Raw genomic sequence first — 23,023 nt, 5'->3', positions numbered from 1 at the left:
TAAGTTAAATTACGGAGCAAGTCTTTTGAACAAGGCTTTAAAAGACCTTTGCTTTCTTTCAGAAATCCGTAAAACTCAAGGAATTTTGTTTTAAGAAACCCTAAAATCAGGGACAATCTTGAGAAATGACACGGCTGACGTTACCTGGAGATAAGAGGGAAAGCTGTTCTGAAGATTTGACTTCTTCCTCCGTCTTCTCTTCTTCTTCTCAAAGTTACCGGGAATGTCCGTGGGACTCACCAAACTACTCCGCTCACCTGGAAGGGGGTAAATATTTATCAAAGTTTGATAAAACTTAAGGCCATGTGTGGTAAGTTTAAGTAAGGTTTGCAGTGACACCTTGTAAGAAATCTCTTTTGTGAGTAATTGTGGCTATGAGAGGAGCTGGTTTGTAATGCTTGATGTTTCGGTCAGTGTGCTCTGACCGTCCTCTGGATGAAACATCAAGCAGAAACTGGCTGTTCTCAGAGCAACCACTACTCACAAAAGAGATTTCTTAAGCCGTGTCACTGCAAACCTAAGAAGTTCAGACACAGCAGAGTAGCAACTTGGTGATTGTAAACAAAAACAGGTAGGAAATTGCCAACAGAATTTTGTTCATCATGACAAAAGTTGTAACGCGCACACTTCCATTCTTAGAGTGCTCAAGTCGCCTAAAATAGTCAAATAAAAATTACTTATACAAGAATTTACAAACACGTACATGTAAATGATGATGCAATTTTAATCAGTGAGAAAAGGCTAGAAACATCACATGTGTTTAAAGTTGAAATTTTAAATAGTACTTTAAGAACTAGATGGTTGTATGTCCAAAAGTGAGCAGTGAAGAAGTTTCAAAGCTTTAACTCAAATCAATTCAATCTTTTACATTTATTTCCATACTTCATGAACACAGTACAAACACTATTGTTGAAAGGAGTAAACAATAAACAATGCTATTTTACAAGGCAGAGAACAATTAAGTATGGAGGCATCAACTGGAGCCGAGGCTTGGGTTAGGATGCCTGGGGACAGACAAATATAAGGCCAAGTAAAAAAAGAAACATGTTTAGCGTCCCCCCCCTTCCTTTTTAAAGGCCGCCTCCTTTTTTTTTTTTTTTTTTTCTTTTTTAATGCACATTTTCTTCTTTTTTTTTTTTTTTTTAAAATAGGGTTATTTTAAATGATCTCAGCAAAAACAATCTGAATGTCTTGTCTGAATGTCTCGACTAAATTGTTTCATTTATGTTTTGTGTATTTCAGCAGTAGAAAAAACAATGGATATTTGACATTTTAACAAAGAATGGCGGCCATCTTGAAATAAAAAATAAAAAATAAAAAGCCCCTCTTACTCCTTTTGAAAAACCCGGATGTGAAACATGTTTTTTTATTCACTCGGCCTAACATAAACAGGAACAAGAATTGCTAGAATGAATAAATAAACATATTTCTTACTTTCTGTGTTTGCTTCCAAAGCTTCAGGGTGATGTTTCTGAATAGCGCCCTCAGACATGCTCCTGCTATACGCAGCACGACCCACTTGATTGTAGCCAAACTTGGTGACAGGCCGAACTGTGAAACCACCCACACCTTTTAAAAACAGACACATGCAAATTATTATCAATTTGAGAGATTCTTTCAAACCTTCAACATTGTTTGTTATTAATTTCCTGTTAAAGGGAGCTCTTGATAGTATAAAACATTGTGGGAAACGACTCCCACTGAAGTAACGTATTTTTGGAGAAAGAGGTATTTTCTCACTAAAATAATAACAGACTTCTAGCTAGAAGTCTTTTATTCCTGTCTGAATGCACACAAACTCGTCAAACAAGAGTGTTTTTCTTTCATCATTTTCTCACAACTTCGATGACCATCTGAGCCCAAATTTTCACAGGCTTGTTATTTTATACTTATGTTGGAATACACCAAGTGAGAAGACTGGTCTTTGACAATTACCAAACGTGTACCTTCCCTTTAAGGGAACTAATCTTCAAGTATTTCAATTTGATTTGGATTATCTAGACACTAAAAAAAAAATTAAAAAACTATCATCACGAGCTGCTTGACGACAACTAGGTCGAAATGTTGAGAACAACCAATCTATTATTTTCAGAGTCAACAACTTTACAAAAGAGAATTTCACATGCTGAGCTGCCGATATTTGCACTTTACAATCAATAAGATTGTGTACAACAATCAGGGAGATAGATAGACCTTATGCACATGACATCATTTCAGTAGGACGCCATCACCTAGAGGTCAAAAGGAGGTTGTTCATTGGCCAATCCTGTGCGCTGCGCACAAATCTGTGCGTTTTGATTGTTTCGTCACCGTTTTACCTCTAACATGTCTAAGATGGCGGCTGGATGAGGTCAATGCATAAGGTCTATAGAATTTCTTTCAACACAACAGGGAGAAACAAATTCAATAATCTAGGATGGGTTCAATGGGTCCTACGTATTTGGATACGGAACTGAACTCGTCCTACGTACTAAGATTAATCCTAAGGAAGAGTTTGGTGAAATCAACGGTTGGACATGGACACTCAAAAGACTCAATAGATGGAAATCTTGTCATGTTAGATGTCCAGTTTCGAAACTGTAACTATGAAAGGCTCAACGTACCTAGTTTGTAGGCGCTGCGGTGCTTTTTCTTCTTGTCCTTTTCGTGGTGGTGGTGATGGTGATGGTGATGATGGTGCTTTCCCTCCTTGCTCTCCGATTTCGTTCTTTCTCGACTCTTCTCTTTTATTTCTGCAAGGTGAGAGCATGACTTGATACTGACAGATTGCTTTGATTTCCCGGCATTTATTCAAATCCCGGCATTTATCACTAATGCCAAATCAGGGTTTCCCCCTTATCTACATACACTCAACAAAATGATTTAGACTCAATATTTAAGCATCAGAAAATGAGGGTAAATGGAGGCCTGAAAAAAGGTGTCCAATGTTGACCTCACCCAAAGTTATGGATACAACTAAGTGACAAACATTTCTGACTTAGTTTTACAAACAATTTTTCAACGATTCAGTTTCAACATAAACTGGGTTGTCAAAAAAAAAAAAAAGTACACCACATTTTCACAAGGACATTGTGACGAAATATTCACGCACAGATACTCAAACAACTCCACAAGCAAATAAACAAACTGTGATCGGATGAGACATGATGAATATTTATGGAGAGACGACGACATTAAGACAAACACGTTTTGACGAAACAATAAGTTGTCTGCAAAAATGTAACAAACTAATAAGTTTTTAGGACGAGTTAAAAAAAAAGAAAAAAAGTTCAGATTGAGTTTCACAGATATGACCTATATCGCTATGTTATTTCTGTGGCGAGACTAACTACTGCTAGACAGGGCTGAAGGATTGATCTATTCTAGTGAACGAAAAAAATTCCAAGAGTGGATAGACTGGCTACCAGAATACCTTTGTGAATGTTGCCCCCACTGTACTCCTTCTCGGCAAGGACTGAGATCTCAGAGTTGGGGTCAGCCAGGCTCTGCAGAATGGCCAGGCTGCCGGATTTAAGAGAGGGGCGTCGGCTGTGCGACTTCTTGGACGACAGACTAGTGAAATGTCTGAACCCGGACTCGGTCAGGGACACACCCTCGACAGAGAACTGCTTGGGAGTGGACTCTGCATGGCCAACAAAGAGAACGCGAAAAAGGACCCGCGTTAAAAGAAGGAAATTCTACTGAAGTGGGGACTTGAGCCTAAACACCTCCAGATTACAGTACCAGCCAGGCCAAAAAACAAACCCTCAAAACACGGGAAAGTTCACTAAAAATCCTGCGAGTATACACACTTTTATCTAAAAGGTCTTACAGGCCTGGTATATCGCATGAGTATACAAAATGTTTCTTAAAAGTCTTGTTTTTGTGCCCTAAGGTCAACTTCATCAGATCCACTTATAAAAATTCATGCAGCAACATGCACGGAGCAGCTTTAACAGCATCGGTTTGACTCTCTCATGTCACAGCAAATGACAATTTGAACATTTCACCACACTTGACAAGGGCAGGGTATTTTTTTTACCAAAGATTCTTAGAGCGCTGAAGACGCAAAATGGGGAACTGAAGCTCTATCTATTCTTGGAACAGGAAATATGCAAGGGTGCCATTTCAGCAAGCAAATATTTTGTTAGATTATTGATAGCGATGGTGATTATCTGCACTGATCTATTGTTACATCAAAAGAGTTGCTTACTGAAATGGCGTCCAGTGTACATTTCACGTTTCAGGCCCAGTCCCCCATCTTGCGCCTTCGATGCTCCATAGTCGTTTTTTTGGCGAATAGTAAAGGGAACCTCAATGAGGGATATGTCAAGTCTTACTTGATTATTTCAACGGACACCAGGAGAAAGAGGAAATTGCCTTCAGTGTCACCCTGAAGTACTGGGGCAGGGGCACAAATTGGGCAGCTTTGACTAGCTCAGTGAGTTTAGTAATTTGGAGGCATCAGGCTCAAGTCTGTCTTCAGTTCATTTCAAATGCCTTCAATACTGAAAAACTAAATGGCAATCTGACATATCCAAGTCGGCAAAAGGAAAAAGTAACCCTCAAATTTCTAAAAGCTCTAAGCAGTCTAAAGTTAAGGTACTAAGGAAATGTTTACTACAGGTACACCACTGTCTAAATACTACGTATTTTAATGGAAACAAAATTTGAAGTATTCAACAAGATTTGGAAGTGTCGTGGCCGAGCGATTAAGGGCACCGAATTCAAACTCTGGTGTTTCTGATCAGCAGAGTGTGGGTTCGAATCCCCACTTGTGTCTTTAAGCAAGACACTTAACCATTGCCTCGTCCTTCGGATGGGACGTTAAGCCGTTGGTCCCATGTGTTATATAGCGCATGCAAAAGAACCCAGTGCACTTATCGCAAAGAGAAGGGGTTCGCTACGGTGTTTCTGGTCCGATAAGCAGCAAATTGCGCCATAGCACCTTGTAAAAACATTACGGTGCTATCAGAATTAGGTCTCATAATTCAAACGTAGCCCCACATCTGGCAGGAAATACTGTATGTTACAGCGCCAGGAGCGTCTCTGGGCGACGGACATGTGCACTATATAAGAAGCCACAATTATTATTATTATTATTTGGAGTTGAGAGTTGTTTCTCACTTGGAATGGATAGCAATATGAAATCCTTATCCTGGTACAGGGCAAAAATTGGGGATTCGTTTGAGAACGCTGTTCACACTGGTTGTTTTCCCAGAGGTTTAACTTGTCCAAGAGTTGTATTTTACAAAAATTTATGTAGATGTTCCTGATCACAGAATGTCATGCAATGAAAGATATGATGTACGAGATGAAAATGATAACTATGAGATGACAAAGCATAATAATAAAAAATAATAAAAATGCAACAAAAATTCTGAAAAAGCCTATAAAATAATCAGATCTCAATTAATCCCTAATAAGCTATTTCTTAGATGCTCCTTCAAACAATATAGCTCCATGCATCACAACATATTACATCAACAGGCATGATATTTGGTCCTTGGAAAAACAAAGTAATTAAGTGAGGTTTGTGGTAACACCTTGGGCAAATCTCTTTTGAGTAGTAGTGGTTCTGAAAAAAACATTTCGATCAGTATGCTCAGATCGTCTTCAGAAGTAGGAACATTTCATTGAGTATAAGGGCTGTACAAATAGACTTTTCAGGCTACTCAATAGCGCTCTAGTCAATATATATAGCTCTATGATTCAATCACAACTTTTTTTGACTTTTCCCAAGAACAAACAAAAAATAAAAAAATCTGATGAATATCATGCCTGCATCAATAACTCCCTTCCCACCCTATCTCAAACCACTAAAACAGGCTCACGCAAAAAAGGCACACACACCCGAAAAGAGAGAAGACAAAAAAACTCAAAATGCTCTTACGGATTTCAGTTGATTTGGTAACAGGAACTAGGGGTTGGATGTTTTCTATTGCTAATACAGGTTCGGGCAGCTTGGTGTGGGGACGACACATCAGACAGACGTAGCCCTTGTCGAGGATTCTCTCCACTTCTTCCTCTGTTTCCATGCCATCGCAGGCCGCATGTAACCATCTGTAAAGGCACAAAATTAAGATGAATAATATAACTATTAATAATAGCTTTGGCAGGTGAAAGTGAAAGTCTGCTCCGTGGCGGTTGGAGCGCTTGGCACCATTCTGAAAGCACTGGGGAAACATCTTGTAGACATTGGGAAAAGTCTTGGGGTAGATTTGCTGCAGGAGGCGGCTCCTTTGGGAACAGCAAGGATCCTGAGAAAATCCCTTGAGATCTAAGCTCTGGGACGTAGCCCGACTCAAGGAGATACCGGCATAAACGAACATGCTATCTTTCTTTTGCATGCTGTAAATCAAAGTTTTTATGGTCTGACGTTTCGACACTGGAAGGCTAAATGTCAACACCACAAACACATGAAAAGTAACATAAGCAGTAAAGTGGAAATACATCGATAGAGAGAGACTGAGAGATATAGGATTTGAGGCATTGCATGGTGAGGTATCAATGTATATTTGGTTTGCGGTAACACCATGTGTGTATCTACTTGCCAGGTAGAGTTTGTTCTTAGAGAACTGTCTTGCATGCTTTATTCTACTACCGCGAAATAGATGTTCGGGGGTTCAGGATACTTCTCAATTCTGAAAAGAACTTTTCTGCTTTTAAACTATTACCCAGGCGGATGTTATAGAAAATAGGCTGGGACTACCTACTACTTTAGCTGATAGGATCGTGATTAACTGTACTAACACTTACATGTAGTCAGTTCTTAAATTGGTCTCAACGTTTCGACTAGCTTGCTCTAGTCATCGTCAGGAGACTGAGGGAGTTTGTGGTTTGACCACAAGAAGATGGAAACACAAAAGACAAGATCAAATGTGGGAAGAGGGAGAACAAGTAATTAATTACTTCATAAGGCAGGCTAAAAAGTGGGATTGATAAAGCCTTGACTTTCTGAATTAGATGGCCTGTTAATGGAGCTATGGCCCCTGGAAACAAGGAACTTAAGTCAAGCTGAAGGGACAAAACAGACTTCCTGTTTAGAAACAAAGAAATCACATCCCTGGCCATTATTGTCATCATCCCGTGATCGTTACTATTCAAACAAAGCTTACCTTTCGCAGTGTGAGCAGCGGCAGATGAGTTCCATATCTACGTACATGAGGAGACAGACATGGCACTGGACGAGACTTGCACATGGACCGCACTGAGTGTAGTTATTCATCCATTCACACTGCGTGCCTGGCGTGGTAGACCCACAGTGCAGACAACATACACACCTGGACATGACGAGATCAAATAAATGGGTTAAAGGCAAAGTACAGTAAAGGTTTTTGGAACTGTTCGATTGTTCAAACCCTATATTAATCTAGATAATATACCATATTGCTGCCCTGTGAAAGGTTCATCTCAAAAGGTGGTATCGTTGTTGAGATAATGTAAAAAATATGGAGAGGTTACATTCATGCAGGAAGAATGAACATTATTTTGTAGAAAAAAATTCTCAGATTGACTTTATTTTTAATCAAGCTCTGCTGGTGTTACTAATCTGCAGAGTGTGAGGTGGAGTCCCGGTCACGGCACTTTTGTCATGGAATTGACCCCTTTCACGCGCATCACACGTGGCGACCAATGCCACGCTCACCATGTTGGTGGGCAGTTAGGTTTACGTGTATTAACGCCGCGTCGCCTAAAATGCACACCTGACTGCATAACACGCAGCATAGAGTTAAATATAAATACGCACAGTGAAATTGCCCACCAGCATGGTGCATTCAAGATTTTTCTGATGACGACGTCAGGTGAAATGGGTCAATAAGGTACTTCACAATTACTGCCTTGTCCTTAGGATGGGTTATTAAGTTGTAGGTACCGTGTACTAGGATTGGTAGTGTGCGTAAAAAAAACCAGAATACTTATTTCTGGAGTGTAGGGGTTTACCCCTGTGTTTCTGGTTCACATACATGTAGCAAGCAGCCTTGTATGCAGGTTTTCTCAGGCTTACAAGCTTTCAAGAACTCTTATCATGGAAGAGTAGGGGGGTGACCCTAATGCTTCTGGTGCACATAGCAAACACCCTGGTTAACAGGTTTCCTCGGGCTTCCAAGCTAGAACACATATTGTAGAAGAGTAGGGGTTTACCCCAGTGTATAGTTCACAAAGCAAACACCCTTGTTTACAGGTTTCCCTCAGGCTTGCAAGCTACAGTGATTAAGTTAACTTATAAAGCATCCTCAGTTTCATTTCCAGAAACAACAGAACAATGTTTACCATTTGCATTTCCATCCGCCCTTCGGTACTGTGAGTAGAGGAGGCTCCAGGCAGTAGGTGTGGTAGCTGATGTCGCAATCGTCACACAGTAAGAGTCTGGCTTCATCGCTGGCTTTACCGCACCCCTCGCAGACCGTACAGTCCAGACACCGCCATCCCTTGGATAGAACAACCTTGGTGATCTAGGAATAAGAAACATTTCATAGATGTTAAATTTGCATCGGGGAAAAAGAATATTCACTTTGTTTTACCCATAAACACCAATGTGTTAGCACTGTTTACTCAGTACCTTCTTGAGTTCTGTGAAGAAAAAAAATCACAGGCATGTCACTCGGGTGGGATTCGAACCCATGACCTACAGTGCTAACACACATCGGTGTATATGGGGAAAACCAAAATGAATATAAGAACCATTTCATTGTGTCAGGTCGTATACAAAATTTGTTTGTGAAATTGAGTTCAATATTGTCTGAATGAAATGTTTAAGTTACAATTTTGAACCCAAAATAACTTAAAAGATACAGGCCATTAACAACAAATGTCATTAGTTGTGAACACGTTCCGGGCAACAAGGTCGTATCTCAAGAAACAACCTTTTGTATCTCTAACATACCACATCTTGACCGGTCTAAAAAGCGGGTACAGTGTCCATGCAACAAATTGTATCCAACATTTACATGGTAATTAAGGCCTCATACTTCGCTGCTTTTGTTACACTAGTACACTTTAGTGGGAGCTGTGTTTATCATTTAGCCTTTGAGAAAGACTCTGCTGGGTTGAAACGTCAGACCGTTAACAGTTTGTTTACTATCTAATAACCTTAAAGACAGTGGACACTATTGGTAATTGTCAAAGATTAGTCTTCACAGTTGGTGTATCTCGACATATGCATAAAATAACATACCTATGAAAATTTGAGCTCAATCAGTCGTCGAATTTGCGAGATAATCATGAAAGAAAAAAACACCCTTGTCACAAGAAGTTGTGTGCTTTCTGATGCTTGATTTCGAGACCTCAAGTTCTAAACTTGGTCTCGAAATCAAATTCATGGAAAATTACTTCTTTCTCAAAAACAACGTCACTTCAGAGGGAGCTGTTTCTCACAATGTTTTATACCATCCATCTATCCCCATTACTCGTAATCAAGAAAGGTTTTATGATGATAAATATTTTGAGTAATTACCAACAGTGTCCACTGCCTTTAAAGATTATCTGCGGAGGGAGGGGGCTTTGGAAATCGATTCAAAACCTGATTAAAAAAAGGGAAAAACATTGTTGTGTGAAGATCCTACCTTTATGTTGACACAGTATGGATGATAGCATTGTCCACACTGTGAACACGTCAAGAGACGACCCTCTGGCCCCAAACCAAAACTACCACAACTCACACACATGTCCTGAAAGAAAATATCATATTACTCCAGTTAAGTTACATTTACAGGGGCAGATTTCACATAAGTTAAGACTAGGCATATCTCGAGTTAGAATGAGTTACTTGTCTTAACTTAGGACAATGCTTACTTAGGACTAGCCTCAAGTTTTTCAAAACTCTTAGGACTAGTTCTTAGTTAGGACTACCTTTGTAAAATCGACCCATGATCTCCCAATACATATTCAACAAGATTAGAAACACTACCCATCCATAAACACTGGGCATTGAGGAAACCATCTTGGACAGAATATCACAAAATGAGATGATTCTACCTCGGCCATGTCCATAGAATGACATCTGCTCAAATTAGTATTTGACACAAAGAGTCAGGGAAAATCCATTAGGCTAATGAAGAATGTAAGATTGACTGGCTTGCAGTATTCTCAACTAGTGTTTGGATGCCTGGCATCATAAAACTTAATTTGACTTAGAGTCCCATTTTAAATAAAGCGCTTCATGACTGTTGAGGGGTCAACGAACCTGTGTGCTAGTGAAGCGATCACTGGATGAGAAGAGAACGACCGTGGTGTGCATTGTAGTATCTTCTTCATCATCCTTACTGGCCTTCTTCTCTACGCTGTTATCTACTGTGAAGGATAGGTTACTCTGAAAAGGCAAACAATGAGTGAACATCTTGGTAAGAAAGATATAAGTACATATGCGTTGGTCTCAAATTAAGCTACGATTAAATAACACAATGAATTAGTATCATTCATGTCAAAAGGTGTGGCGAGATTATCTAGCTCCTTTAAAGACTGCATATCTCTGACACAAAACATGCATTTGCAATCAATTTTTTCATCAAACACCATTAAAATTTCCTAAATATTAGTCCTCTGAAAATTTGTGTAAAACAAGGGTTTCTTCCTTTGCGCACCATACTGTACAAACTTCCCATTCCCATTAGTCAGATTTCCACTATACAACTAGACTAGACTACACAATTCAATTCAATTCAGGCACGATGTTTGGTCCTTGGAAAAAAGCAGCCGTCGATTTCACAAAGACTTAGGACTCGTCTTATCTCGAGTTCGTCCTAACTTAGGATTAATCTTAAGGTCTGCATGCTACAGTGCAGGATTGGGACTCGTCCTAACTCATAAGATTAATCCCAAGTTAGGAAGAGTTTTGTGAAATCGACGGCAGGTACATTTTATCAAGTACAAGGGCTGACTTCATGCACACACAGTAAAGGCTTAAATAGACTTTCAGGATATTTCATCACAATATTTCAGATTTTTTTTTCTCCAAGGGCCAAACAGTCAGAAATCATACTAAATTAGGAAGAATGTCATGCCTGTCAATCAAACTGTTAATGAAATCCCATCACCACAACCCAACGAAAAATAAAATTATTTATGCTCACATATCGCCTGGCCTTGAGTGTTTGCGGTATTACCTGTGAGGAGGGTAAGAGTGCGCTGAGTTTGTTCTTCGGTTTAGGCCCTCGCTTGGCCCCCGCACTATGACGACCCCTCTTCCTTCCAACAAACCCGCCCCTTCCCTAGAGGGTGGAGAAAAAGGAAGCGTGATAAATGGTAGTAGAGTTTAGATTAGAAACAACCAACAATTTGTGACAGCTCCAAATTGATCACTTGTGATTTGAAGAGATTCTGTCAAGAAACGGGATCACAAGTTCTCTTATCAAACTGTCATTGCATTTACATTTATGGACGACGCAAGAAATTTAGGAAAGATATTTGTTGATACCATTTAGAGGATTATTTTCTCCCTGTTAGTGCATCAGACTCAAGGTCTGGTTGCTGAGTCATCAAGGTGCGGGTTCGAATCCCGGTCACGTCACTTGTGTCCTTGAGCAAGACACTTCTCTTCACCCAGGGGGAAATGGGTACTTTTGATTGAGGGCAGAGATTGTTCTTGTGCTCGGCTTAGTGCGCTTAAAGAATCATTTCAAGAATCATTATTAATAGCAAAGTCAAGGCAGTTGGTGATGGTTATACTAAAATGAACAGTCTATAAAGGTTTAAATAATATATTACCACTTTCTTTTTCGCTGAAATACATAGAGACCACAAGATGACATGACCGAACCTTTTTATTATAAAATTAACCAAAATCTTACCCGTGGTCTTCCGACTCCAAATTTCTTACGACCAAAGGGTCCCAGCTGGCTGAGTTTATCAAGAGGCTTCCCGCCTCCTGCGTGGGGCCAGTGGGCGTGGCTTGTTGATGAACTGTTTTTTCTACTGATCGGTGCAAAGTCCTGCATTTGTAAAAAGTAGGAGTGGATTGAATGTTAGAATAAAACCTTACTTGGTAACGAGCATTGGAGATTTGTATATAATATAAGACATTGCAAGAAATGACTTCCTCTGAAGTTACATAGTTTTCGAGAAAGAGGTAAATTCTCACTCAAATAATAAAAGACTTCAGCTGAAGCCATTTATTATGCATCTGAAAGCACACAAAGTAATGAAACAAGGGTGTATTTTCTTTCATCATTCTCTTGCAAATTTGATGACAAATTGAACCGCCAAGTTTTCACAGGTTTGTTATTTTATGCAAATGTTGTGATACACCAAGTGAGAATGCTAGTCTTTGACAATTACCAAACGTGTCCAGTGCCTTTAAAGGCAGTGGACACTATTGGTAATTACTCAAAATAATTATTGGCATAAAACCTTTCTTGGTGACGAGTAATGGGGAGAGGTTGATGGTATAAAACATTGTGAGAAACGGCTCCCTCTGAAGTGCAATAGTTTTCGAGAAAGAAGTAATTTTCCACAAATTTTATTTCAAGACCTCAGATTTAGAACTTGAGGTCTCGAAATCAACCATCTAAACGCACACAACTTCGTGTGACAAGGGTTACTTTTCTTTCAGTATTATCTCGCAACTTCGATGACCGATTGAGCTCAAATTTTCACAGGTTTGTAATTTTATGCATATGATGAGATACACCAAGTGAGAATGCTAGTCTTTGACAATTACCAAACGTGTCCACTGCCTTTAAGCAGCTCTATAAAATTGGGCCATGGATTTATTTATTGTGGGAAATGCAATGGCTGATTTTCTCCACAGGGCACAAAGAGTCTGTATTCAAATAAAGAGTCTGAATTTCTTATCCCTGACTTTATGACATCTCATACCTCCGTTCTCTTGGGTTCGTCCCCTCCCATAAAGTCAGTGTCCATACTGCTGAGGCTGTCCTCATTCTGTGTGGACACGCTGGCTATGGAGTCGTGAGATAGCGCCAGGGGGTCATCCATCACGATGCTGTGGCGAGGTGACGATCTTGCGGTGGCTGGACTTCTCCTTGGTGTGAATGTTGCTGTAAAGATGCCAATTGGAATGTTTAGTGTTTGACAAGGGATGAAGAGAGGCAGACTGGAAAGAGAACATTTTAATCTTAATGATTAGATAAGACAAACCACCGAGAGACTGCCATTTTTAGTACAGGCTTTGCTTCAGGAAGACAAGGCTTCTATTCTTAACTTTAAAACAAATCAACCAAGATTTTTTATGATTTTTCTTTAACGATTGCCTAGCATCACATGGCCATGGTTGGCCACTTCAAGGTGAGGGCTAATTTTAAATGATTTGGGCTTTCGACCCGAATCAACTGTATCTTACTCTCTTTATCTCCAGCTTCCGTACAGCTTGAATCGCTGTATAGCGTCGTGGAACTTGATCTTGTCTCTGAGAATCTGGAACCGATCTCCAGGTTGGACTGTTGATGAGAAAAATAAAAGAACAGACTTTAACAGGAAGGTATACGTGTGGTAATCACTCTTACAATTAATGGCAAACCTGTAATCGCTCAAACCTGTGGTATGGGGCTTTTGAAGAGAGTATAAAAAGAGGGTCAACACAAATTGTTGATAAAGAAGAAAAGGTAAACGATAAAACCATTGCTAACCTGTCTCTGTCTGCAGTCTCGGCATTCATAACTACAGCGCTGACCTGCAGCTCTCATCTGCTGATAATTTGTCACCACGTCACTGTTATCACAATCTGCGTGTATATACCTGCGAGTCAAGAAAAACAACTCCAGATTACATACGCAACATCAAAATAAATCATGAATTTTTTCACAATTATTTCAAAAACCAATTATACCTTATTTTTGAACAAGTACATGTATGTCGTGCTGTTGTAGTGACTGAACTATTGCATTGGAAATTAAGAACATTTTGGTTTTGGCCTTGCAAAAAAGCTTACTATTTTTCTACAGGTTTGGACACAAGGGGGTAACCTTGTTTTGTTCCAGCCCCAAGAGTAGGAGGCAGCGTGCCCGTTGGCAGTTGACTTGGGTCGACAGCCTAAATCAGTTTTGTGTAGCCCTCAGCTTGAAGGGGCAATTGGTGGCCTTGTATATGTTAAGGCCATCTCTCTTCAAAAAAAAAACCGCCACTTATATCTAAAAATAAATATACAAAAACAGAAAAAACGACATAACAGCCACAACCTCATCTTGATGTCGGCAGCAGTCTCTTACCTTTTACATAGATCACACTGCACCATGACTTTGTGTGTGGTGTGATGCCGATACGCCTTGCCGCATATCGGGCAGAAGTAGCCTTTGTTACGCTGCTGGTAACATGAGTCACACACTGTGTAGTTATGATGCCACCGTGAGCTGGGACCACTGCCAGGAGTGCGAGCGCCACAGTCACCACAAACACGACAGTTCTGGGAAGAGATAAGAAAAAAATAAAACCACATTTTGTATAAGGTAATTTTGCTAATGACCAATATAATTAATTCCACCACGATTGAAGAGGTCACATTTGTACATTCATGTTCTGAGAAGAACCAGTGTTTGAAAACTCAACATTTAGATCTGTATGCTCCAATTCTTCTCTTGAAGACGATCAGAGCATTAATCGAAACGTTGAGTTGTTGACCACCGGTTCTTCTCAGAACCAAAAGTACTCAGATTTGCACATGGTGCTACCACAAACCTAACCTGGTTGAACTCCCACCATGCAAAAGTTCAAATCCTTCTTATGAAACTGGAGACTTGAAACTTTGCCATTTTCCAAGGGAATCAATCTATTGGAAAATGAACAATCACAAAACTGAATTTGACCATAGAGCCCCCTCGTTCAATCTTGTCATAGTTCCTTGGAAGGAAGCGTGCCCTACCTTGCATTTCCAGCCGTGTTTAGGGATTGTAGTCATAGCAGGGCGTAGACAGAAGGTATGGTACCCCTTGTCGCATGTATCACACACCAGCATCTTATTATCATCACCCGGTTGTCTGTTTAAACACAGAGAAAAACAACAACAAAGATGAGTTCCAAATTCTTAATCTCATTATGCTTAAAGACAGTGGACACTATTGGTAATTGTCAAAGACCAGTCTTCTCACTTGGTGTATCTCAACATATGCATAAAATAACAAACCTGTGAAAATTTGAGCTCAATCGGTTGTAGAAGTTGCAAGATAATAATGAAAGAAAAAAACACCCTTGTCAAACGAAGTTGTGTGCTTTCTGATGCTTGATTTCGAGACCTCAAGTTCTAAACTTGAGGTCTCGAAATCAAATTCGTGGAAAATTACTTCTTTCTCGAAAACTATGGCACTTCAGAGGGAGCTGTTTCTCACAACGTTTTATACTATCAACCTCACCCCATTACTGGTAATAAAGAAAGGTTTTGTGATGATAATTATTTTGAGTAATTATTACCAATAGTGTCCACTGCCTTTAAGGAGAAAATGTTACTTTTTTTTTGCTAAGAAAACAATCAGCAGGATACCAGTCACAGATGGTGTATTTGAAAGTATTCTCTTTGCAATTAACCAAGTAAATACAGTTTAAATCAAATGTGACGTGGAATTTTGGCTGGTAACCTTATTCTGTTCAGCATAATTTTGTTGTGCCCGGTTATTTTCTTGAGCTTAAGCAGCTCTATGAAGTTGGATCTTGGTTCTAGGGTGCTCTTTTCAAACCTTGTCATGGGCTCTGTCTCCCGGCTTCATTTGATATTGGAAACACCAGGCAAAATGTACACTAATTTGATGATGGAGCCTGAGCCTCAGCCAGAGCCAGAGCCAAAGCCGAGGTTTGGAAAAGGCCCTGGATATCAGGTCTCGAATTAACCCACGGCAACCACAGCAATTGCCATGGTGCCCTGTGCTTTTGCTGTGGTGCCCTTTGCAAAGTTCCAATACCTTTGCAAAGTTCCAAAGTTCCATGAAAGTGCCCCATAGAAGAGGAAATTTCTGTGCCCCTCACAAACAAAATTCAAGGCCTGAGATATTTTCTGATTATTTCTGCTCACCTGCATGTTTGGCATATTTTACAATTGGGACACTGCCAGCCAGCTCGCACCCCAGGAGTAACGACAACTGGAGGATCTAAGCAGGTACTATGGTAGTGCTGACCACAGCTTGTGCAGAACAGCTGGTCCTGAAGGGTACCTGGGGCTTCACAGATGACACACTCCAGCTCGTCCTCGTCAACTACAGATTAAAGTACAGTATTGGTAATTATCAACATGAAAAATCACTTTCTTAACGGTTTTTCTATCAAGGGAATTCCGCAACATCCTACAAGGGGATATAAACGCCAAGGTGGTAACAGCCAATCTCTATTAAGCCCAGTTTATACTTCCTGCGAGTGCGCAGGCGAAGCGAAAGTTGACGTCACAAATTCGCAACAAATATTTTGCAGCAGTTCAAGTCTGCTCAACTCACTTGCGAATATCGCTGCGAAAGGAAGGTTGTGACGTCAAATTCACTCAAATTTGCATCGCATTCGCAGGAAGTATGAACCGGGCTTTATACAAACATTGGTTTAATGTCTATGATTATGAGTTGCACAAGTCAGGAAATTCTTACCTTTATCTTCACAGAGGTCTAGATGCTCAGGACAGAGCAGGGCCAGTGATTTAATTCCCTGAAAATAGATAAAGGATAAATTGATACTTTTTTAAGAAAAACTATTCATAACATAATTCTGTTAAATTTAATCTACTCTGATTTATCTGATTTAGTGTGGTCTATTTAAAATTTCAATTCGTAGAGTTGATCTTACTAGGGAAGTACGATCTCATGCGGAAAAGCTAACACAGCCCTTTTCTGAGAAAGAATTTACCATTATTCAGAGGATGCATGATGTTGTAACATACCTGGAATGAACCACTGCTCGCAGCACACGGATAGTGGTAGACCCTTTTACAGCCTGTCTCCATGCAGAAGATGGTAGCCCCGAACCGTCGGCAGTAAGTACAGCGCTGTATAAATAAGATGACAAATTGTACTGGTTATACATCTCTACTTCCACTTAAAGGGTCTATGTACTTTTTCCTAACAAAAAACACAATGTCCACAGATTTACATTAAACTTACACAGTTAGAAGATTATGATAGTAGAAACTTCCCTTGAAATTTTACTTACTGAGGTGCAGTAGTTTTTGAGAAATGAGTAAAAGTAATAATTTTCGTCTCAGTTTTAGCATGTAAAAACGTGTTAACCAGTTATGCTATGGTTTTGGTGTAATATCATAACTTGTTAAGGGGATTTTACATGCTAACATAATTTTGGTCTCATGAGACCAAAATTATTTTGTGACGTGTTTTACTAATTTCTCAAAAACTACACAACCTTAGTTAGTAATATTTGAAGGGAAGCTTTCCACTATCATTATCTTCAAACCCTGTAAGTTTAATGCAAATCTGTGGAAATTTTAAAAAAGTACCCGAATCCTTTAAATATGGGGCAAGAGTGCATTCTTTATAGCAAGACACTGCCATCAAGCCCTTGAAAATCGCACTGGGTGCATTTGATGCATTTGATTAGCTTCCCCAGATGGACCCGAGTGTGCTCATCTGGGTGAGCCTCTAATCAATCACCAACTTCCTTCTCCAGTTCCCCCAAAATTCACACCAATGCATCCCGGTACAGCCGACCGGAACTCCTTTAAAGCTTACTTGCTTGCAGTTGTTGTACAGATGGGTGATGCAACATTGGAAACCCATTGTAATCAACCATATGCACTATAACAAAAATGCTCATAAAATAGTTTCCTTCTCGGGTATAAGCGCACAATATTTGCTCACCAGTAGACAGCTTTATGAAATTAAGCCAAATTCCATGTTTTCAGGTGGTATCTGGTGGTAAACTACCAGCAATTTAAACAAAAGTTTTTTGAAGAAACTGGGTAACAGTGTGTGTTTAAAACACACACTGTCAGATCATGGTCCAACAAGCTTACCTGATTGGTTCCAGCAAAGACCGCTTTGTCCACATTGAGAAGTTGGAAGTTCTCATTCTGACAGACTCCGTCCGACCATGCAGCGCAGCAATGATGAGCTGTAGTGTGACCTGAACGAGGGAAAAAAAGAAGACCTTGTCAATCTTCTAGATTCATGGTCAAGTGGAGGAAGGAAATCATCACGATTGAAGGTTTACAACCTCTGCTGGTACCCTCCGCTGGTAATACTATTAGGGGTTAGCTATTTATATAGCGCTCATATCTGTCACTCAGTGACGCTCTAGGCGCTTCAAAACTCATCATTTTCTTGCAAGGTCAACATTCAGTATTTTCTTGCAAGGTATGTAGGACTACGTTGGACTACATTTGGAATAATGAGACCTATTCCTTTTTTTTAGCACCATGCAATGGTTAACAAGGTGCTATGGCACTAGAGGTAGTCACTACTGGTAACCTCCGCTGGTACCCTTCGCTAGTACTCTCCACTGATACCCTCAGCTTTACACAAAAATTGTTTTGTTATTTTTTCAATTACATTTTTTTCCCAATTTTTTTTATGCAAGTCGCCAGATACCAGCGCCTGAAGACGACTTCACTGTGTGGGCTACAATAAACTATTTTTCCAGGGGCCATGGCCACCTACTCTTGGGGCTGAAACAGGGTTACCCCCTTTACAGTCCATATGGATGTAGGCTTGGGTATCAACCATCAGAAGCCTGGATGGAGAGCAGAAAAAACAGAGTTTGACGTTCTTTAATTGACTCAAAACACCCAAGCACTCAAGCATAATAATTTGTGCAAAGACCGTAATCCCATTTTGTCAAAGTCTTTTTATAATCTTTTAATCTTGAAAACCAGGACGAAAGTATTCCAGATCCCAGATAACAAAGAAATGGAAATTTATCTTTAAGTGATGAATCCCGCTCTTGACAAACATAATGATGCATGCCCGCCCTTTCTTTTTTACCACAACAGGAAATGAACCAGTGGCCTTGGGGTTTGTGAGTCAAGTCTTCCTACCAACTAGAGGACTTGTGGTTTGTGAGGTTTTTTTTAGTGTGGTCATCAGCCTGTTATAGTTGATGAGTATACTGATTGTGGCTTGTGATCTTGGTCGCTTGGGCTCTCTCGGCCCTTGGCTAAACATTCAACCAAAAGAGTTGTTGCCTCGGTGTTTTAATCATGCAGGCTAGCGGTTTAGTTTCCTCCTTGCTGGGGGGGAATTTTTGTAAACAGAAATTGAAGCGTATGACCTACAAACCTCAATTGGGAGGGTAAAAGGTGCAACGTAGCTCAAAGGAAATGATTTAATTATTTCATTGGCACTCTATACAGAGTGTTGAGAGAGCGCAATGTGAATCAAGAACATTCAGAGCATAAAGCCCGTTTCATATGTACTTCCAGCGAATGTGATCCAGATTTTGACAACACAAATATGCAACGAATAATTCACATCAGTCGACTTGTGCTGAGCTCCTGCGAAACATTCACTGTGAAAACAGCCCTGTGACGCCGAACTTCGTATCACATTCGCAGGAAGTATGAATCGGGCTTCAGGGTGTTGTATCATTTCGAAGATAACATGGAAAAAAAGCTACTTTTAAAGACCCGCCCAGTCACCCTGAGTAAGATCATTTTAAAATCAACACTGATTTCCTGCCTTGCCCCTTGAAATCATCACAAGAACCAAAAGGAACATTCTGACGACATGTTTTGTACTAATCTGTCATCCATGTCTTAAGCCCGGTTTATACTTCCTGTGAATGCGAGGCAAGATTTACATCACATAGTTATTTTTGCAACGAATGTTTCACAGAAGTTGAACACATTTCAAATGTTGCAAATTATTTTATTTTTATTTGCTGCCACGGCAGCCCGGGACTGTATACTCCCCATTGGGAGCCGAGAAAGATTAAAGGGAGGTTATTGGCCCAATGACCAGGGGACTGATTAATGTAAAGGGCATTGATACGGATTATTGTGAAATGCGCTATACAAGAATTTGTTATTGTTATTAATTAGTGGCGTCAAAACTTGTATCCCATTCGGAAGTATGAACCAAGCTATAATCTCAGCACTACTGGGGGATTGTCTTCGCAATTGCTACACAGGATTTCATAACAATGGAAAATTAAGCATAACAATTTATCATCTCCGTTATGATGTTCAAAGGTTTCAAAAAGGTTTCAACAACAAACAAAAGTGAGAAAATCATCACCTGAAAGTTCAAAGGTGACGTGGACATCAGGTTCATCTTGGTGGCCGACCATGCCGAGTTCATCGACCCCTGGGGAGCCCGATTCCAGGTTATCTGGGGGTATTCTACGAGGTGATTTGCTCTTCTCCCTAAGGGGGTAAAGATAGAGGAGGTTATCAATTAAAGAATGACTTCAAGTTTAAAATAAAATAGAAAACCTCTTCGGAAATAGAACAAGATAACAAAACAGACATCATGAGCGAGGGTGTGGGGACCACAGTTTTTTTCATTCCAGTTAAAGACAATGGACACTATTGGCAACTGTCAAAGATCAGTCTTCTCACTTGGTCTATCTCAACATATTCATAACATAATAAACCTGTGAAAATTTGAGCTCAATCGGTCGTCGAAGTTGCGAGATAATAATGAAAGAAAAAACACCCTTGTCACACAAAGTTGTGTGCTTTCAGATGCTTGATTTCGAGACCTCAAATTTTAAATCTGAGGTCTCGAAATCAAATTCGTGGAAAATTATTTCTATCTCGAAAACTACAGTTACTTCAGAGGGAGCCATTTCTCACAATGTTTTGTACTATCAAACTCTCCCCATTACTCGTTACCAAGTAAGGTTTTATGCCAATAATTATTTTGAGTAATTACCAATAGTGTCCATTGCCTTTAACACGTTAAGGGTTTATGGGACCTGCATGCATCTTGCAGTAAGGGAGATCTAGACCTGCAAACTCCCAGATATTACAATTCAAGAGGTTTAAAGGCAGTGGACACTATTGGTAATTACTCAAAATAATTATTAGCATAAAACCTTTCTTGGTGACGAGCAATAAGGAGAGGTTGATGGTATAACACATTGTGAACTATTGGTAATTAATCGAAATAATTATTAGCATAAAACCTTTCTTGGTGACGAGTAATTGGGAGAGGCTGATGGTATAACACATTGTGAGAAACGGCTCCCTCTGAAGTGCCATAGTTTTCGAGAAAGAAGTAATTTTCCACGAATTTGATTTCGAGACCTCAGAAACGCATACAACTTCGTGTGACAAGGGTGTTTTCTTCTTTCATTATTATCTCGCAACTTTGATGACCGATTGAGCTCAAATTTTCACAGGTTAGTTATTTTATGCATATGTTGAGATACACCAACTGTGAAGGCTAGTCTTTGACAATTACCAATAGTGTCCACTGCCTTTAACACCAGCCTCACAATTTGAACATTTTTTATTAAGACTACACAGTGAGATGTAAATATTTTATTGAAAAACAAAAGACCTCTGGCCCTGTCTGTATATAGTGAGTTTACTGGACCAACACAAAAAATCACAGGCCTCGGTCAAGTGATGTTTTGGAGCCCTGTCAGTGCCATTAAAACATAATGACATTGTAGCAACAATTTTTAAAAACGCAAATCCTCACTTTTGCATTTTGGACGGTCCTCTTGCCCTCCTCCATGTTAGATGCTTCGGACTTCTGTCGTTTGGGTTGTAGGGGGCGTCTTCCTCGGCCATTTTCCGTTGACGTGGTTGCGTTTTCCTGAAAGGGTTGAACCCTGGGGTGGGGTCAAATCTGAGAAGGTCACCCTGGCCCAGGAGGCTTTTCTCTCCGCAGCAGCATAGCGAGCACAGCATGCCTTGACTATAGTAAGTTAAACAAAGAAAACAGATATTTTTCAAAAGTGTACAAATCAATTGCAGGACAAGCCAAATAATTATAGGGAGAAATCATTTTTCGAAAACGTTCCTGGCATGAAAAGTAATAATAATGATGCCATAGTGCATGAGAGAGGTGACACAGAACTGAAATGCTATGTCCTTGGTTAAAGTACTTCATAAAAAAAATTAATTAGTTTGTGATTTGTTACAACACAAAAACTAATTTTCATTGCATTCTCGAAAAGCTCTTCCACATAATGTGCATGAAACTTTGCAAAGTTGCACATGGCACAGTTCTTTAGGTTTGCCCCATTTTAGAAAACAAATATGACCATGGGTACGTGACTGTTTAATTTAAGTTTAAAATGAAAAAAAAGGCCTGGCAGGATGGGGGTGTCCTGGTGAGGAATACTAATCTCACATCTGACAAGATTTCAAATTTAGATGTCTGCCTTTTTCTGTGAGCGAGTCAAAGGTTCAAATCCTGTTTGAGTTTCACAGAACAGTGAGCCTAATGGCAAACTCAAAAAGATTGTGCCAGGTACAAACCTAATCAGAACACACTGGGGCCATTTTTCATGGCTAGCGCAGCTTACTGTAAGCAAAGAAATTTACGCTTATGTTAGCAGGGATTTTCTGCTTGAGCAAGTCCACAATACAAGGCATTCTTCGCTAACACAGCTAGTGCAGGAGTTCTGCACTGGTGGTTAGAATATAACTGCACTGGGCAAAGTTTCATAAAGCTGCTTAGCAGAAAATACTACTCAGCAAATTTCTTTGCTAAGCAAAATATTAGCGGGGCACCAGTTTCAACAATGTAAATTTTATGGAATTTTGGCTGGAGACCAGTTTCTGTTAAAAAGCAAGATTCTTCTGTGCTTATCAAGTTTTTGTGCTAATCCAGGCTTTCAGAAATTAAAGCTGGTTTGCAAGGTGTTTAATGACACCAGGGTCTTCAAGCTCGACTGACCTGGCCTGTGGATGAGGTTCGTTCTCGGGCTGATTCAGGGCTAGATCCGCGTCTGTCATCATCCTCTCGTAGCTGGAGTCCAGCTGATCCAAGTCCATGCCGTCCGTCGAGCCGCACGACGCCGTCTGGTTGTCAAACTCGCCCGGGGCGCCCTCTGTCGCCTTGAGATGCAGGACCGGGATGGTGTCTGGGGCCGGGGAGGAGGAGGAATCCATGGTTACGCTGCTGCTGTCATCATCGTCGTCACCAATAGGTCTAAGGGATAAAAAACACAAATTAAAAATTAAATTCAAACTTTTTTCTTTTTTTCAGAAACA

General features: G+C 40.0%; 1 protein-coding gene across 5 annotated transcripts in view; it reads right to left on the bottom strand.

The window, feature by feature from the left end:
- LOC139937405 (histone-lysine N-methyltransferase 2C-like) overlaps window positions 1-23,023 on the bottom strand; it is a 65,102-nt gene that overhangs the window by 35,561 nt on the left and 6,518 nt on the right. For 3 of the 5 annotated variants that reach the window (XM_071932532.1, XM_071932535.1, XM_071932534.1), the window contains 23 exons: window positions 22,707-22,961; window positions 21,501-21,719; window positions 20,088-20,215; window positions 17,870-17,979; window positions 16,784-16,888; window positions 16,494-16,551; window positions 15,935-16,115; window positions 14,795-14,909; window positions 14,145-14,338; window positions 13,566-13,674; window positions 13,280-13,376; window positions 12,796-12,977; window positions 11,769-11,909; window positions 11,052-11,189; window positions 10,166-10,291; window positions 9,546-9,650; window positions 8,254-8,435; window positions 7,098-7,262; window positions 5,873-6,042; window positions 3,413-3,622; window positions 2,604-2,732; window positions 1,435-1,569; window positions 145-257 (listed from right to left, as the gene is read on the bottom strand). In XM_071932532.1, coding sequence (XP_071788633.1) covers window positions 145-257; window positions 1,435-1,569; window positions 2,604-2,732; window positions 3,413-3,622; window positions 5,873-6,042; window positions 7,098-7,262; window positions 8,254-8,435; window positions 9,546-9,650; window positions 10,166-10,291; window positions 11,052-11,189; window positions 11,769-11,909; window positions 12,796-12,977; window positions 13,280-13,376; window positions 13,566-13,674; window positions 14,145-14,338; window positions 14,795-14,909; window positions 15,935-16,115; window positions 16,494-16,551; window positions 16,784-16,888; window positions 17,870-17,979; window positions 20,088-20,215; window positions 21,501-21,719; window positions 22,707-22,961 — 3,367 coding nt within the window. The remainder of the gene's footprint in view (window positions 1-144; window positions 258-1,434; window positions 1,570-2,603; window positions 2,733-3,412; window positions 3,623-5,872; window positions 6,043-7,097; window positions 7,263-8,253; window positions 8,436-9,545; window positions 9,651-10,165; window positions 10,292-11,051; window positions 11,190-11,768; window positions 11,910-12,795; window positions 12,978-13,279; window positions 13,377-13,565; window positions 13,675-14,144; window positions 14,339-14,794; window positions 14,910-15,934; window positions 16,116-16,493; window positions 16,552-16,783; window positions 16,889-17,869; window positions 17,980-20,087; window positions 20,216-21,500; window positions 21,720-22,706; window positions 22,962-23,023) is intronic. The other 2 variants (XM_071932536.1, XM_071932537.1) reach the window with 2 other exon arrangements.

The sequence above is a fragment of the Asterias amurensis genome, chromosome 5 (assembly GCF_032118995.1).
Source record: "Asterias amurensis chromosome 5, ASM3211899v1".
In the NCBI taxonomy this organism is placed as follows: Eukaryota; Metazoa; Echinodermata; class Asteroidea; order Forcipulatida; family Asteriidae; genus Asterias; species Asterias amurensis.
The sequence above is the reverse complement of the archived record's forward strand: the minus strand, read 5'-3'. Positions and strand labels throughout refer to the sequence as shown.